We start from the raw sequence: 13,827 nt of genomic DNA, 5'->3' as shown, positions 1-13,827 counted from the left end.
TGCTGCCAGAACAAGTTATTTCACCGCGAAATCAATTTCAACTGAAATTGATATCACCCTCTGCAAAGAACACGTAGTTGTTAGATACATGTCAGAGTGGTCAAATTTATTGTCATTTCTCTTGAGACTCTGCTAAAATAACAAGTGGTAAGCACATTTACAGAATCTTGAAATCCAGTAAACGTTAGAGCAAAGCAAATACATTGACAGGCTAAACTTTAAACAGTGCAAACACATAGATAAAATGTTTGGTTATGTTCTGAAACTTTCAATAGTCTTTGAAAAACAAATACAGTCCAATCACCTCCCATTGGAATTGTTCTTGTTAATTTGTGATTTCCAGGAAAATTAAATAACACTTGTGGATTTAAAGTTGATCCCAACACTGTTCTATTGTACCAAAATCTCCCCTCAAAGCCATTTATAAAACAACAAACTGATCGGGCCTGAACTGGACTATCAGTTCCAATGTTCCTCCAGAAAAATCTCAATGCCTTGGAGAGAAACTTACCAGAGGGATATTGAGATTCACGATGGTGTGGCCGGCTGTACTCCTTAGGACAGAGAAAGGTACAACAGAAATACTCAAAATGACAAAGGATATGAATGAGAAAGAGAAACTGTTTGCAGGAGCAGGAGAGTTGAGAAGCAGAATACCCAACTGTGAGGTAGCTGCCAAGAGAGCCAAAGAATCATAGAATTCCTACAGTATGGTAGCAGGCCATTCAACCCATCAAAACCATTTTGACCCTCTGAGGAGCATCATACCCAGACCCACCCTATCCCTGTAATCCTGCATTTCCCATGGCTAACCCCCCTAGACAGTACATCCCTGGTGCTGTGAGGCAGCAAGGTTAACTGCTGAGTCACCCACAAAAGGAAGATGAGGATAACTTTCTTTACTTAAAAAGTCGCAAGATGTGAAATACATTGATGGAAAGGGTTTTGGAAGCAGATTGAATAGTCGCAACCAGAAAGGGAAGATTGCAAGGCCACAGCAATAAGGCCATTGGATAAATTGGATATTTCTTTGAAAGAACTGAGACATGTCAAATGGCTCCCTTCAGTGAAAAGATTATTTTAATTCTAATTTGTCTGTACATTAGAACAGTAGCGACGTGTTACCTACTTCATGGGCTATAGAAGAATGGGAGGTGATCCCATTGAAACGTATCAGGTTCTTAAAGGGGTTTGACAGGGTCAATGCTGGGAGGATGTTTCCCCTCATGGAGAGAGTCTGGGACCAGAGGGCACAGTCTCAGAAAAAAGGGAAGCCAACTTAAGACAGAGATGAGAAGGAATTTCTTCTCTCCGAGGATTGTGGGTCTTTGGTACACTTTGCCTCAGAGATGGGTCCAGGGTGAGATGGGAAAGATATAGAGTCCTAAGGGGCAGCCTTTTCACACAGAGGGTGGTGCGTGAATGGAATGAGCTGGCAGAGGAAGTGGTGGAGGCTGGTACAATTACAGTATTTAAAAGGTTTCTGGATGGTTAAATGAATAGGAAAGTTTTGGAGGGATATGGTCGGGTGCTGGCAAATGAGACTAGATTGGGTTGGGATATCTGGTCGGCATGGACAGGTTGGACCGAAGGGTCTGTTTCCATGCTGTACATCTCGAGGATTTTGACTCAATAAGATGCTTTGGGACTCACTGTAATTACGAGAAGTGTTATACAGGCGCCTGTTCTATCCTTTTCTTTTATCAAATTACTTGTCTACTTCAGACAACTCCACATCAAGAAAAATTTTAGTCCTTAAAAGGACACACTTGGAGCAGGGCATCTGGATATTCCGATCACTTTGTTCTGATTAAATGGATTTACGTTATAAAACAGATATATACAAAGAATTCAGTTCAGTAAAACTACAAATTTAGCACATTCTTCACAAAAACAGTAACCAACAAACGTGGGGTTAACAGTATTTACAGTTAGTGAAATGAAAATATGCAAATATCTCATGGCAAAAAGTACTGATCTAGTTGTCTTGCAGTTTATGGAGATTGTTATTTCAACATAAAGGAGAATTTAAACTTTGCTTATTGCTGCCAAAATTGTGTTTGTCCAAATTCTGAAGCAAAGTGAATCCAGTGTTATTTTTGGGGAACTTCCAGAAGGATATGGATAGCTGAATATGCTATAACAGAGTTCAAGGACTGAGGGAGACAATATTCTTCCTGTTATGTGAGTAATATTCTGAGCTATTTCATTCTAATATTAACATTCAACATGAAAGAAGAATCAAGCTAAGTGTGCAGACTTCAGAAATTATCTCAATGAATGTAATGTCAGTATCAATGGATTTTGATATCAAATTAGAAGCAATGCCAGATGAAAAGAAAACAAAGCCAGGTTGAAGTCATGTTACAGATTTTAAAGGAGTTTCTACTGTCATTATGTGGAGGGGCCAGTGTTGGACTGGGGTGGACAAGGTCCAGGTTATAGTCCTGGATTAGTGGTGCTGGAAGAGCACAGCAGTTCAGGCAGCATCCAACGAGCAGCGAAATCGACGTTTCGGGCAAAAGCTCCTTCGTCGATTTCGCTGCTCGTTGGATGCTGCCTGAACTGCTGTGCTCTTCCAGCACCACTAATCCAGAATTTTGTCTCCAGCATCTGCAGTTATTGTTTTTACCAGGTTATAGTCCAACAAGTCTGTTTAAACCCACAAGCTTTCGGAGTATTGCCCCCTTCATCAGGTGGAGTCACTTTAACTGATGAAGGATCAGCGCTCCGAAAGCTTTGATTTCAAATAAACCCTTTGGATCATAACCTGGTGTCATGTGACTTCTGATGTTGTCATGAAAACAGAGATTTTCATTAAGAGCCCCCAAGAAAGATGCATTGTATTGAGTTTAATAAATAACTCTAAAATATATATCAAAACAGAAAATGCAGGAAAGACTCAACGTGTCATTCTACATCTGTAGAGAGAGAAACAGAGTTAAAGTTTTGGGCCTGATATGAGATGAGGAGAAATGTCTTCCCCCAGAGAGCAGTGAACCTGTGGAATACTCTGCTGCAGAAAGTGATTGCGGGTAAAACATTGAATGATTACAAGAAGGAGGCAGTTCTTCGGGCTAAAGGGGATCACAGGGCATAGGGAGAAAATGGGAAAAGGAGACTGAGTTGGATGATCATATTGAATTCATTGATGTGATACACCATGTTAAAAAAAACACTCAGAATGATCAATAAACCTCACTCAGTTTTGCATCCTATCATTTTTCAGCAAATGCACAAAATGTTTAATGTTGATGTGTATCTTCAGTAACGTTGAATCTGACACCATCGCTCTTTCATGTGGAAAGTCCCACTGAAAAAAAGTCTCATCAGGTCTCTTATGGACCATTCAGACAATTGTTTAAAATCTGTCACCTCTGGCCAATGACTGTCACGTTCATGGAATAAAAACAAAATACTGCAGACTCTAAACCTGAAATAAAAACAGACAATTCTGGAGAAACTTAGCAGGTCTGCAGGGAGGGAGAAACAAAGTTAACATTTCGAGTTGAATGACACAAAATGTGGCCCAGGCAATATCAAATGAGGCATTCAAGATGGTGGAGTTGGATCATTACTTAAATGGAATTATTTTGCAGGGAAATGGGGTAAAAGCAGGAGATTGATGGGAGGTGATCATGCTTCTTTGAAGAGCTAATGGGCTGAATGATCTCCTTCCACCCCATTACACTTCTATGATCCTGTGACTATTCTTTGCAACTCTGCTAATGGAACCAGTTTCTCTTTAGATACTCCGTCAAAAATCCCATAAATGGAAACTCCTGTTTAAATGTTCCACAAGAATTCTTGCGCTTCTGAGAATAATCCCAGATTCTCAATGACAGCACTTAGAAGACATTTGAATGGGTATATGAATAGGAAGGGTTTAGAGTGATATGTGCCAAATGCTGGCAAATGGGACTAGATTAATCTAGAATATCTGGTCAGCATGGACAAGTTGGACTGTTTCTGTGGTGTATTGTATGACTCTATGACTCTACATTCCTCTGAATTATCTCCAAGACCTTTACGTCCATTCTAAAGTGGGATAGAATTAGGTACTATTGTAGTCTACAGCAAGATTAACATTTCGTTTTAACTCTGGACATTTTGGTCATCTTTAATAGGATTTATCAAAACCAATAGGCAGCTTTAGATCTTCTCATACATATGTCTGCAAACACAACTGACAAACATCTTAAAAGGTTCCTTTGCAAATTTGAGGTCTCCCGTTTTGGGAAGATAAGAACAGACATCATAAAACCACCAAAGATAAGAACAGACAGCACAATGCTGCATCTTGGAATCTTCAAAGAAGTGCTGCCGAGACAGTAAATGTGTTAGTTATAATCTTCCAAAGTCTTCCAGACTCTGGAAAATACCCAGAGGATTGGAAAAATGTAACTTCCTTATTTAACAAAGAAGGGAAAGAAAAGAAAGAAACCTAAGACCAGTTAGTTTAATATCTGACATTGGGAAAATACCAAAATACATTAGATCAGGTCAGATCCCCAACAGTGTGGAAACAGGCCCTTCAGCCCAACCGGTTCACACCGACCCTCCGAAGAGTAACCCACCCAGACCCATTTCCCTCTGACTAATGCACCTAACACTATGGGCAATTTGCCATGGCCAACCCACCTGACCTGCACATCTCTCGACCATGGGAGGAAACCCACACAGACACGGGGAGAATGTGCAAACTCCACACAGGCAGTCGTCAGAGGCTGGAATCAAAACTGGGTCCCTGGTGCTGTGAGGCAGCAGTGCTAACCACTGTGCCACCTGGAAACATAGAAACATAGAAAATAGGAGCAGAAGTAGGCCATTTGGCCCATCAAGCCTGCTCCACCATTCAATGTGATCATGGCTGATCGTGCAACCTCAGTATCCCATTCCCGTTTCCTCTCCCATCCCTTGATCCCTTTAGCTGCAAGGGCCATGTCCAGCTCCCTCTTGAACATATCTAATGGAATGGCCCCAGCAGCTCCTCACGGCAGAGAAATCCACAGGTCCACAACTCTCTGAGTGAAGAAATTCTTCCTCATCTCAGTCCTGAATGGTTTACCCCCTCTTCTTAGACTGTGACCCCTAGTTCCACAACATGGAAAAATGCTTCCCCCATCTAGCCTGTCCATTCCCATCAGGATTTTATATGTATCTGTGAGAATCCCCCCCACCTCAGTCTTCTAAATTCCAGTGAGTACAAGCCCAGTCAAACCAGCCTTTTCTCAAGTGTCAGTCCTGTCATCCCGGAAATCAACCTGGTGAACCTTCGCTGGACGCCCTCAATAGCAAGAATGTGCTTCCTCAGACTTGGAGACAAAAGCTATCCACAAAATGTGGCCTCACCAGGGCCCTGTATAACTGCAGCAAGGCATCCTTACTCTGAGACTCAAATCCTCTCGCTATGAAGGCCATAGCAGAAGAGAATCAAACAGAATCAACATGATTTTATGAAAAGGGAAAGATAAATGCTTTAGAGTTCTTTCAGGGTCTAAAGTGTAGAGTTGGTAAAAGTGGGGGGATGGGGGTGGGTGGTGGCTTGACTTTATTTGGATTTCCAAAACATATTTGAGAAGGTGCCTCAGTCAAGTGATGAAGGGGCAGTGCTCCAAAAGCCAGTGATTTCAGATAAGCCTGTCGCACTATAACCTGCTGTGGTGTGACTTCTGACCATTTAATGAGATCATGACTGTCTGGTGCAATTAATAGCTTTTGACATACTCATTTTGGAATCTGGTAAATTAACACTTTATACAACAAATACATTCTGCTGACCATAGTGATCGTCTTCAGAGTGTCAACAGTATAGCTCCAGATATCGAACTGTCACTTAATTCAGTGAGAGTAGAATTTTGGTTTGTGTAATAATAGCTGTTAAAAGTGAAAGTGCATGTTACGTTTGTGTTAATTATTTAGAAATGTAAGAGTTTTATTGAAATTCTTCTTGAGTTGCATCTGATTGATTTAGGGACTGATTGCCACACAGGGTGTGAATAATTATTATAAAACAAAGAACAGTGGACGCTGGAGATCTGAAACAAAAACAAAAATTGCTGGAGAAACTCAGCAGGTCTGGCAGCATCTGTGGAGAGAGAAACATAGGTTTAATTTCCAGTCCAGTGACCCTTCTTCATAAAGATTTTAGGGCTTCTCTGCACAGATGCTGCTAGACCTGCTGAGGTTAATTGTGAAATATCATTTGAAGTTGAAATATAAATGAATTGTATAGGTTCAAGCAGCACAGTGTATGTATATGTTCCAGGAGAATTTTGAGGGTGACAGGGTCAAGAACCCAATTCAAGAGAGGTGCCTGGAATGGTTAATACTGTGAGTTAACATTTCTGGGATCATGGATGCCAACAAACGTTTGAAAGCTTTTTAAAGATTAAGCTTTAATTGTCCTTGAGTCCTGAGAAATGATTACATAATAGTGGCAGGAAGTTCCTGTTTTAAACATAAACGGTATTAATAATAACGATGTGACTTGTGAATTTTGGAAATATTTTGAACTCAAAGTTACTAATATGTAATAGTGAAAATCTGGTTCCAATGAGACTCTTATTCTGAGTAGTTTAACTGATTTACTTAATATCTCTGCCAATATCGAAGAATATATGCTGCATTTCACACAGTCATTTATAGACTGCTCTTTACAAGGGGCCCACCAGTGGTAAGTCAAAAGATGACTCTTCTGCACAAGCTTCCAGTGGCGATGGCTGGATGGTAACAGTCAGGAATTCTGGCCACTTTTACATCACATGCTTACTGTTTATACTCCCTCCAAGATCACCCCAACTAGGAGACTTTAACTCAACTCAGATCAAGAACTTTCCTGATCTAGATTTCAAGTGTGCCAAATGCTCACCATACATAAGAATATAGGAGCTAGCAGCGGGAGGAGGCCATTCAGCCTCTTGAGCCTGCTCTACCATTTGATACAATCATGGCTGATCTCGTCTTGACCTCAACTCCACCTTCCTGCCCACTCTCCATAATCCTTCAACTCTTTACTCATTAAAAATCTGTCCATCTTCTCCTCAATGTCCCAGCATCAACTGAACTCTGGGGGAGTGAATTCCTGAGATTCACGACCCTTTGAGAGAAGTCATTTCTCCCCATCTCTGTCTTAAATCTGCTGCCCCTTATCCTAAAACTATGACCTCTCACTACAGACTGCCCCACAAGAGGAGACATCCTTTCCACATTTACTTTGTCAATCTCTGTAGCTTATATCCTTCAATTAGACTCCAAAGTGTTTAAGTCTAAACTGGTCAATCTCTCCCCAGAAGTCAAGTCCCTCATCTCTGGAATCAACCTTGTGAATCTCCTGAGGCTGAGATTGTTCAGTGAGTGCTATCCAATCTCAAATTCTCATCTAGTGTTGGACATGAGGTTCTGTGTGCTATAAACACAGGCTCGTTGAGTACAGCCAGTACTCTGTCAGTGAAAATGGCTGCTTGTTGCAAATTTCCTGTCTAATGTTAGATGTGATTCTGTCACTGGACAGTACTTGTTGAACAATCCTAAGTAAGCGATAATAATTATTAATGGCTCAGTTAATATTATCACTTGGTCTCAGAATTGTACTCCCATCTGTTCCTTTGAAGCAGCATGTATTTCTTCACAAAAACCTTTCCTCTGTAAGTGGAAAGGATGTGTCCACAAATTCAGCCTTTTTTAAATAAACAAAAGTATGAGAATAGCTCTCTGGTCCATTCTGCATGGCAATACCTTAACCTGTAAGAATTAAGGTGACATCCTCAGTGCTTGGGAGCCTCCTGTGAAGCGCTTCTGTGATCTTTCCTCCGGCATTTATAGTGGATTGTCTCTGCCGCTTCCAATTGTCAGTTCCAGCTGTCCGCTGCAGTGGCCGGTATATTGGGTCCAGGTCGATGTGCTTATTGATTGAATCTGTGGATGAGTGCCATGCCTCTAGGAATTCCCTGGCTGTTCTCTGTTTGGCTTGTCCTATAATAGTAGTGTTGTCCCAGTCGAACTCATGTTGCTTGTCATCTGCGTGTGTGGCTACTAAGGATAGCTGGTCGTTCGTTTCGTGGCTAGTAGGTGTTCATGGATGCGGATCGTTAGCTGTCTTCCTGTTTGTTCTATGTAGTGTTTTGTACAGTCCTTGTATGGGATTCTGTACACTACATTGGTTTTGCTCATGCTGGGTAAATTGCGTGCCAAAAATCGTTAATTTCAAAAACCACCAATCAGGAATGGACCCGGACCATAGAACAGGCCATCACCATAGGACAGAACAGGACCACACACCACAAAAAAACGGCACTAAAAGAAAAAATGGCCAAACTAACACACAACAGAGAGGACACCACAACACACACCTGGGTTAGAAACCTCTCCCACAGACAGCTCACAGACACGGAAAGAACAGTACTGGCCAAGGGACTCAACTACAACCACAGGGACACCAAGGGAGCAGACTTCCTAGCAGCACTAGAATGCACACTCAGGAACAATGGACTGACAGAAGAGACACAACAAACAGTGAGACAAAGTATCGTACCTCTGATAATAAGGAAAAGACAAACACATAACCTCAACACCAAGGAGAGGGAAGCACTAAAATCACTAAGAAACGATAAGAACATAATTATACTACCAGCAGACAAAGGCAGAATTGACGGTCATCCTGAACAAAGCAGACTACATCCAAAAAGCGCAACAACTACTTGCAGATACCAACACCTACCAAAAGAGGGAGTTTGACCCCACCCCACAGCTCACCAATAGGATAAACAACACATTGAGGAACCTGGTTTGACCTACAAAGAATGAAACCTGAAAGCAACAACACCCCCAGATTCTATGGACTACCTAAAGTGCACAAACCAGCCATCCCACTCAGACCCATAGTATCACTACCAGGGACACCATCACACAAACTGGCTAAAGAACTACAGCAGAAACTGAAACACCTGATCAGCGGATCCAAACACTCTATACAATCGACACAGGAATTCTTGGACATCATCAGAAATATACACATAGACAAGGAAGAAACCATGGTCTCATTCGATGTAACGGCACTGTTCACCTCTATTGACAAAACCCTAGCCAGAGAAACGATAGCCAACCTGCTGGACAGACATAACAGACAACAGGACGTTGAACCTATCAACAAAGACGGCATACTCAAACTACTGGACCTGTGCCTCACAACACACTTCACATTCAACAAGCAAATATATGAACAAATCAACGGCACACCCATGGGCTCACCCATCTCTGGACTCATAGCAGAAGCGGTAATGCAAAGGTTAGAACAAACAGTCTTACTGCAAATTCAACACAAACTCTGGGTCAGAAATGTAGATGACACCTTTGCAATCATTAAAAACACAGAAATAGAGAACACACACTGGATCATCAACGCCACACTCACAGGAATCCGATTCACTAGAGAGGAAGAAAAGGACAACCAACTCCCATTCCTAGACGTGATGGTATAGAGAACATCAAACGGAGAATTCACCACAAAGGGACACAGGAAAGCCACACACACAGACCAAGTCCTGAACTATGAAAGCAACCACCCCAACACACACAAACAAAGTTGCATCAAGTCACTGTTCAAAAGAGCCACAACACACTGCAGAACTGCAAAACGAGGAATAAGAACAATGTATTCGCCAAAAACGGATATCCCTGCAATTTCATCAACAGATGCCTCAGGGAAAGACAACAGAATGAGGACATGCCGCAACCCAAAGGACTAGCCACACTACCATACATCAAGAGCATTTCCGAACTGACAGCCAGACTACTGCGACCACTAGGACTCATAACAGCACACAAACTAACAGCCACGCTCAGACAACAACTCACCAGAACGAAGGACCCGATACCCAGCATGAGCAAAACCAATGTAGTGTACAAAATCCCATGCAAAGACTGTACAAAATACTACATAGGACAAACAGGAAGACAGTTAACGATCCGCATCCATGAACACCAACTAGCCACGAAACGACACGACCAGCTATCCTTAGTAGCCACACACGCAGATGACAAGCAACATGAGTTCGACTGGGACAACACTACCATTATAGGGCAAGCCGAACAGAGAACAGCCAGGGAATTCCTAGAGGCATGGCACTCATCCACAGGTTCAATCAATAAGCACATCGACCTGGACCCAATATACCGACCACTGCAGCGGACAGCTGGAACTGACATCCGGAAGCGGCAGATTCAAACCACTATAAATGCCGGAGGAAAGATCACAGAAGCGCTTCACAGGAGGCTCCCAAGCACTGAGGATGTCACCTAGACAGGGGACGAAACGTCTGCAACACAAATTCCCAGCTTGGCGAACAGAACCACAACAACGAGCACCCGAGCTACAAATCTTCTCACAAACTCTCTAAGAATCAACCTGTCAACCAATCAGCACTCGTTTCTCATTGTTGTTCCTATTAAATTTTGGCATTCTTGCATCTATCCTGATGAGTGAAAGGTGGAAGGTTTTGATGGCATACCCCTGTTTTGGTAATCCCCGTGTTTTGTCACACCAGATGATAACGATGCTCCTGTTGGACAAACCAAATCATTTGAGATGACTTAGTTATTCATTTCTTCCTCTCTGTCTGTCATAGTGCCCTTTAAAAAAAAACACTCATTAGGGCTTGTCTTAACAAAGTCCAATTGAGCACTACAAAGCCGGCTCATGGCCTGTCCATAAATATTTCAAAGTCAGACTGTGGACCCATCCATCTCACCAGATTCTCATTTGTGGGTGTTGGTGAGGATCTGTCCTGTTTAGTTTGTGGCCCTGGTTTCACCAAACAAACTGGTGATGACTCAGAAACAGACAGGAATGAGGCAGTAAATGACCTCTTCATGTCTGGAACATTTTCCCACAAAAGGAAAATGGTGAGAGGTTGGGAGAATGAAAATTGATGTTGATGACTTCTCATAGTCTGCATTCTGTCAACTGGATTTTATCATATTCACTCAAATGAGAAACAGAAGTAAAGATAGATAGAGAATATCTGAGTAAATCTTAGTTCTTTCCCTGTTTAAAAGGTTTATTACAACACAACTCACTCTTTAAGATTGACCAGGTCTAGTGACAGAAATGATGTCAAGTGTCAGATAATCAACTTTCTTGGTCAGTATGTGTATGAACTTACGTGCATAAGTGCATTTTTGTTAAGATTTATAAATATTCCAAAAGAAAACAAAGATGCTGGAGATATGACACAAGCAAAAATTGCTGGAGAAACTCAGTAGGTCTGGCAGCGTCTGTGAAGACAGAAAACTAAGTTAATGTTTCACATCCAGTTCTAAAGAAATGTCATTCCAGTCTTGAAATGTAAACTCTGTTTCTTTCTCCACAGATGCTGCCAGATTTGCTGAGTTTCTCCAGCATATTTCTGTATTCGTTTGTTGTAAACTTTCCACTTCATTTCAGAATCTTTTTGAGACAGGAGAAAGTAAAAAGATTTACACTAAAACAAGAAGTCACAACTTCTCCAACTTGAAATACACACTGAAAACAAAAAAAATGCTGGAGATCACAGTGGGTCAGACATCATCCAAAGAGAGAGAGCAAGCGATTGTTTCAAATCTAGAACTATCCACTGTGAGCTCCTGCACTTTTTGTTTGCAGTACAGATTCGAGCATCTGCAGTAATTTGCTCCTACATTGAAATACATATTCCTAGTTTCAGAAGAGTTATGAAGAGAATAATAGGTGATTTGGAGTGTGTTGAGGCATTTAGAGATTTTCAAATTCAACATTTGAAAGACCATCCAGGCACTTGCATTTCAAGAATATTTGCAATTCCAAATTAATTTTTAGTTTTGTTCTTATTCTCTAGACCAACAACAGTTGGCACACCTTTGAAATCTAAGCTTAGATGAAAATAAATTTGAGATTTAATGCAAATTAAGTGAACTTGGAGCTTATACGGTCACAACTTTTATCAGACGACTGGGAGTACCTTTCAGAAACACGAAACTCTGTTTTATTGAGCGTATTTTACTGACCATTAATGAGCTGATTTATGAAACTGAGTGACAGTACAAACGGATGTTGTTACTCCTCTTTTTCAGACGTACTCAGGCCTTTTCTGTGTTGTCGTGAACCCATACAAAATGTTGCCCATCTACACTGAGAAGATTGTCGAAATGTACAAAGGGAAGAAACGACATGAGATGCCACCCCATATCTATGCTATTGCCGACACCGCATACAGGAGCATGCTGCAAGGTAAACACACAGTACCCACCTACTGTTTGTGTTTTTACCACTGAACCTGGTTAAAGCCTATTTCCAGAGTGTTCTTGTGTCCACTGTGAAACAAATGCTATTGTTTAATTAAGTGCTCACTAACCTTTCCACAAAAATTCATACAAAGGAAAGAAGCTATAATTACAGCAGAATTAGAGTTACTGGTTCTTGGAATTGTACTAATCAACTCCAAAACAGGAAACCATTTTTAAAAAAGCTTTGTTTGTCTTATAAACGTTGGTAAATTCATTTGTTACTTGTTTTGACTTTTTCTGTTAGCAGTCATAAAGTACAATTGTTGGTGAAATGTTTCCTACAGAACTAAAGGGACAAAACTGTAGAATGTGTTTGTCTGATAGACATTACTCTTTTATTTATTTGTTGGATTTGAAATGAATGGAAAATAACAGACAATCTGGAGTGATTACAGATTACAACCAACACAAAAGATGTCATCCACCACCTGAACTTTTGGGTTACAGCTTTTAAATCTCTCTCCAGAATCTATTATTGTTTATATAACCTAAGCAATTCATGTGCATTTGATACTATTAAGATGAAACAAAAAGTTCCAAATTCCTTTAGGGAGGAATAGAATCAACCAGTGGGAGGGTTAAGGGTGATCATCAAAACTCTCTTCAGAGAAGTGAGCTTTGAGAAAGGAGATGGTGATACAGGAAACATAAGGAAGGAATTCCGTTGGTTAGATCTCAACCAGGGTGAAGACTTCACCAACAAGAACAACAGAGAAAGGTGAAATCCAAACTGGAGACCAGAGACATTTGAAGGTGAACAGGGATGGCAGAAATGATAACTGAGCAAGGTGACTGAAACCCAGCGAGGTGAGGGAGACTTAATGGTGACTCAGCAAGGTGACCGAGATCCAGTGGTGACTCAGCAAGGTGAGGTACACTTAATGATGACTCAGCGAGGTGAGGGAGACTTAATGGTGACTCATCGAGGTGACTGAGAGGGAATGATGACTGAGGCATGCAGCAGAGTTTTCAATCATTGGTCAATTATGGAGGGCGGAGACAGTAGTGAGACGCAGCGAAGGGTTTCAACAGCAGTGGGAACACCAGAGGGCTGTAGATGCCAATCTTTCAAAGCCTTGGTGATATTTAGGAGCTAGAGCTACAAAGCTGGTGTGGTTCCCAATCGGGAGCAGAGATTATGTGCAGTTTGGTTCCTCTTGAGCAAGGTGGAGGGAGAAAGAATGGAAGATCGAAGGAGAGAGATGATAAAGGGTTGGTGTGATCAGAACAGAGGAGGAGCTGGTCGGTGATGCGGGAGATCAGTGGAGATGGAACAATCCAGGATATCCCAGAGTCAGTGACAGAGGTTAAAGCACAGGGTGTGGACGCAAGGTGTTTGAGGAGGTCACTTGCCCACGAACATTTTGAGCTTTGGTTGGTTTGGTTTTTGTGGATTGGTTTGTTTACCTCGAGTAATCTTATCAGCTGCTGTGGAGAAGTGGAAACAAATTATTCATCCCAACAAGGACATCATGAAGCTTCCCCTCTCCCGGATAATCCTACTCCCACCTGTCCACTATGTTCTCC

At 41.6% G+C, this 13,827-nt stretch overlaps 1 protein-coding gene across 4 annotated transcripts in view; it reads left to right on the top strand.

The window, feature by feature from the left end:
* The window catches only part of myh11b (myosin, heavy chain 11b, smooth muscle), a 187,316-nt gene that overhangs the window by 20,597 nt on the left and 152,892 nt on the right, over window positions 1-13,827 (top strand). For all 4 annotated transcript variants that reach the window (XM_072560160.1, XM_072560158.1, XM_072560159.1 and 1 more), the window contains exon 3: window positions 12,088-12,244. In XM_072560160.1, coding sequence (XP_072416261.1) covers window positions 12,088-12,244 — 157 coding nt within the window. The remainder of the gene's footprint in view (window positions 1-12,087; window positions 12,245-13,827) is intronic.

The sequence above is a fragment of the Chiloscyllium punctatum genome, chromosome 40 (assembly GCF_047496795.1).
Source record: "Chiloscyllium punctatum isolate Juve2018m chromosome 40, sChiPun1.3, whole genome shotgun sequence".
Taxonomy (NCBI): Eukaryota; Metazoa; Chordata; class Chondrichthyes; order Orectolobiformes; family Hemiscylliidae; genus Chiloscyllium; species Chiloscyllium punctatum.
Note: the sequence above shows the minus strand (reverse complement) of the source record. Positions and strands in the feature narration are given on the sequence as shown.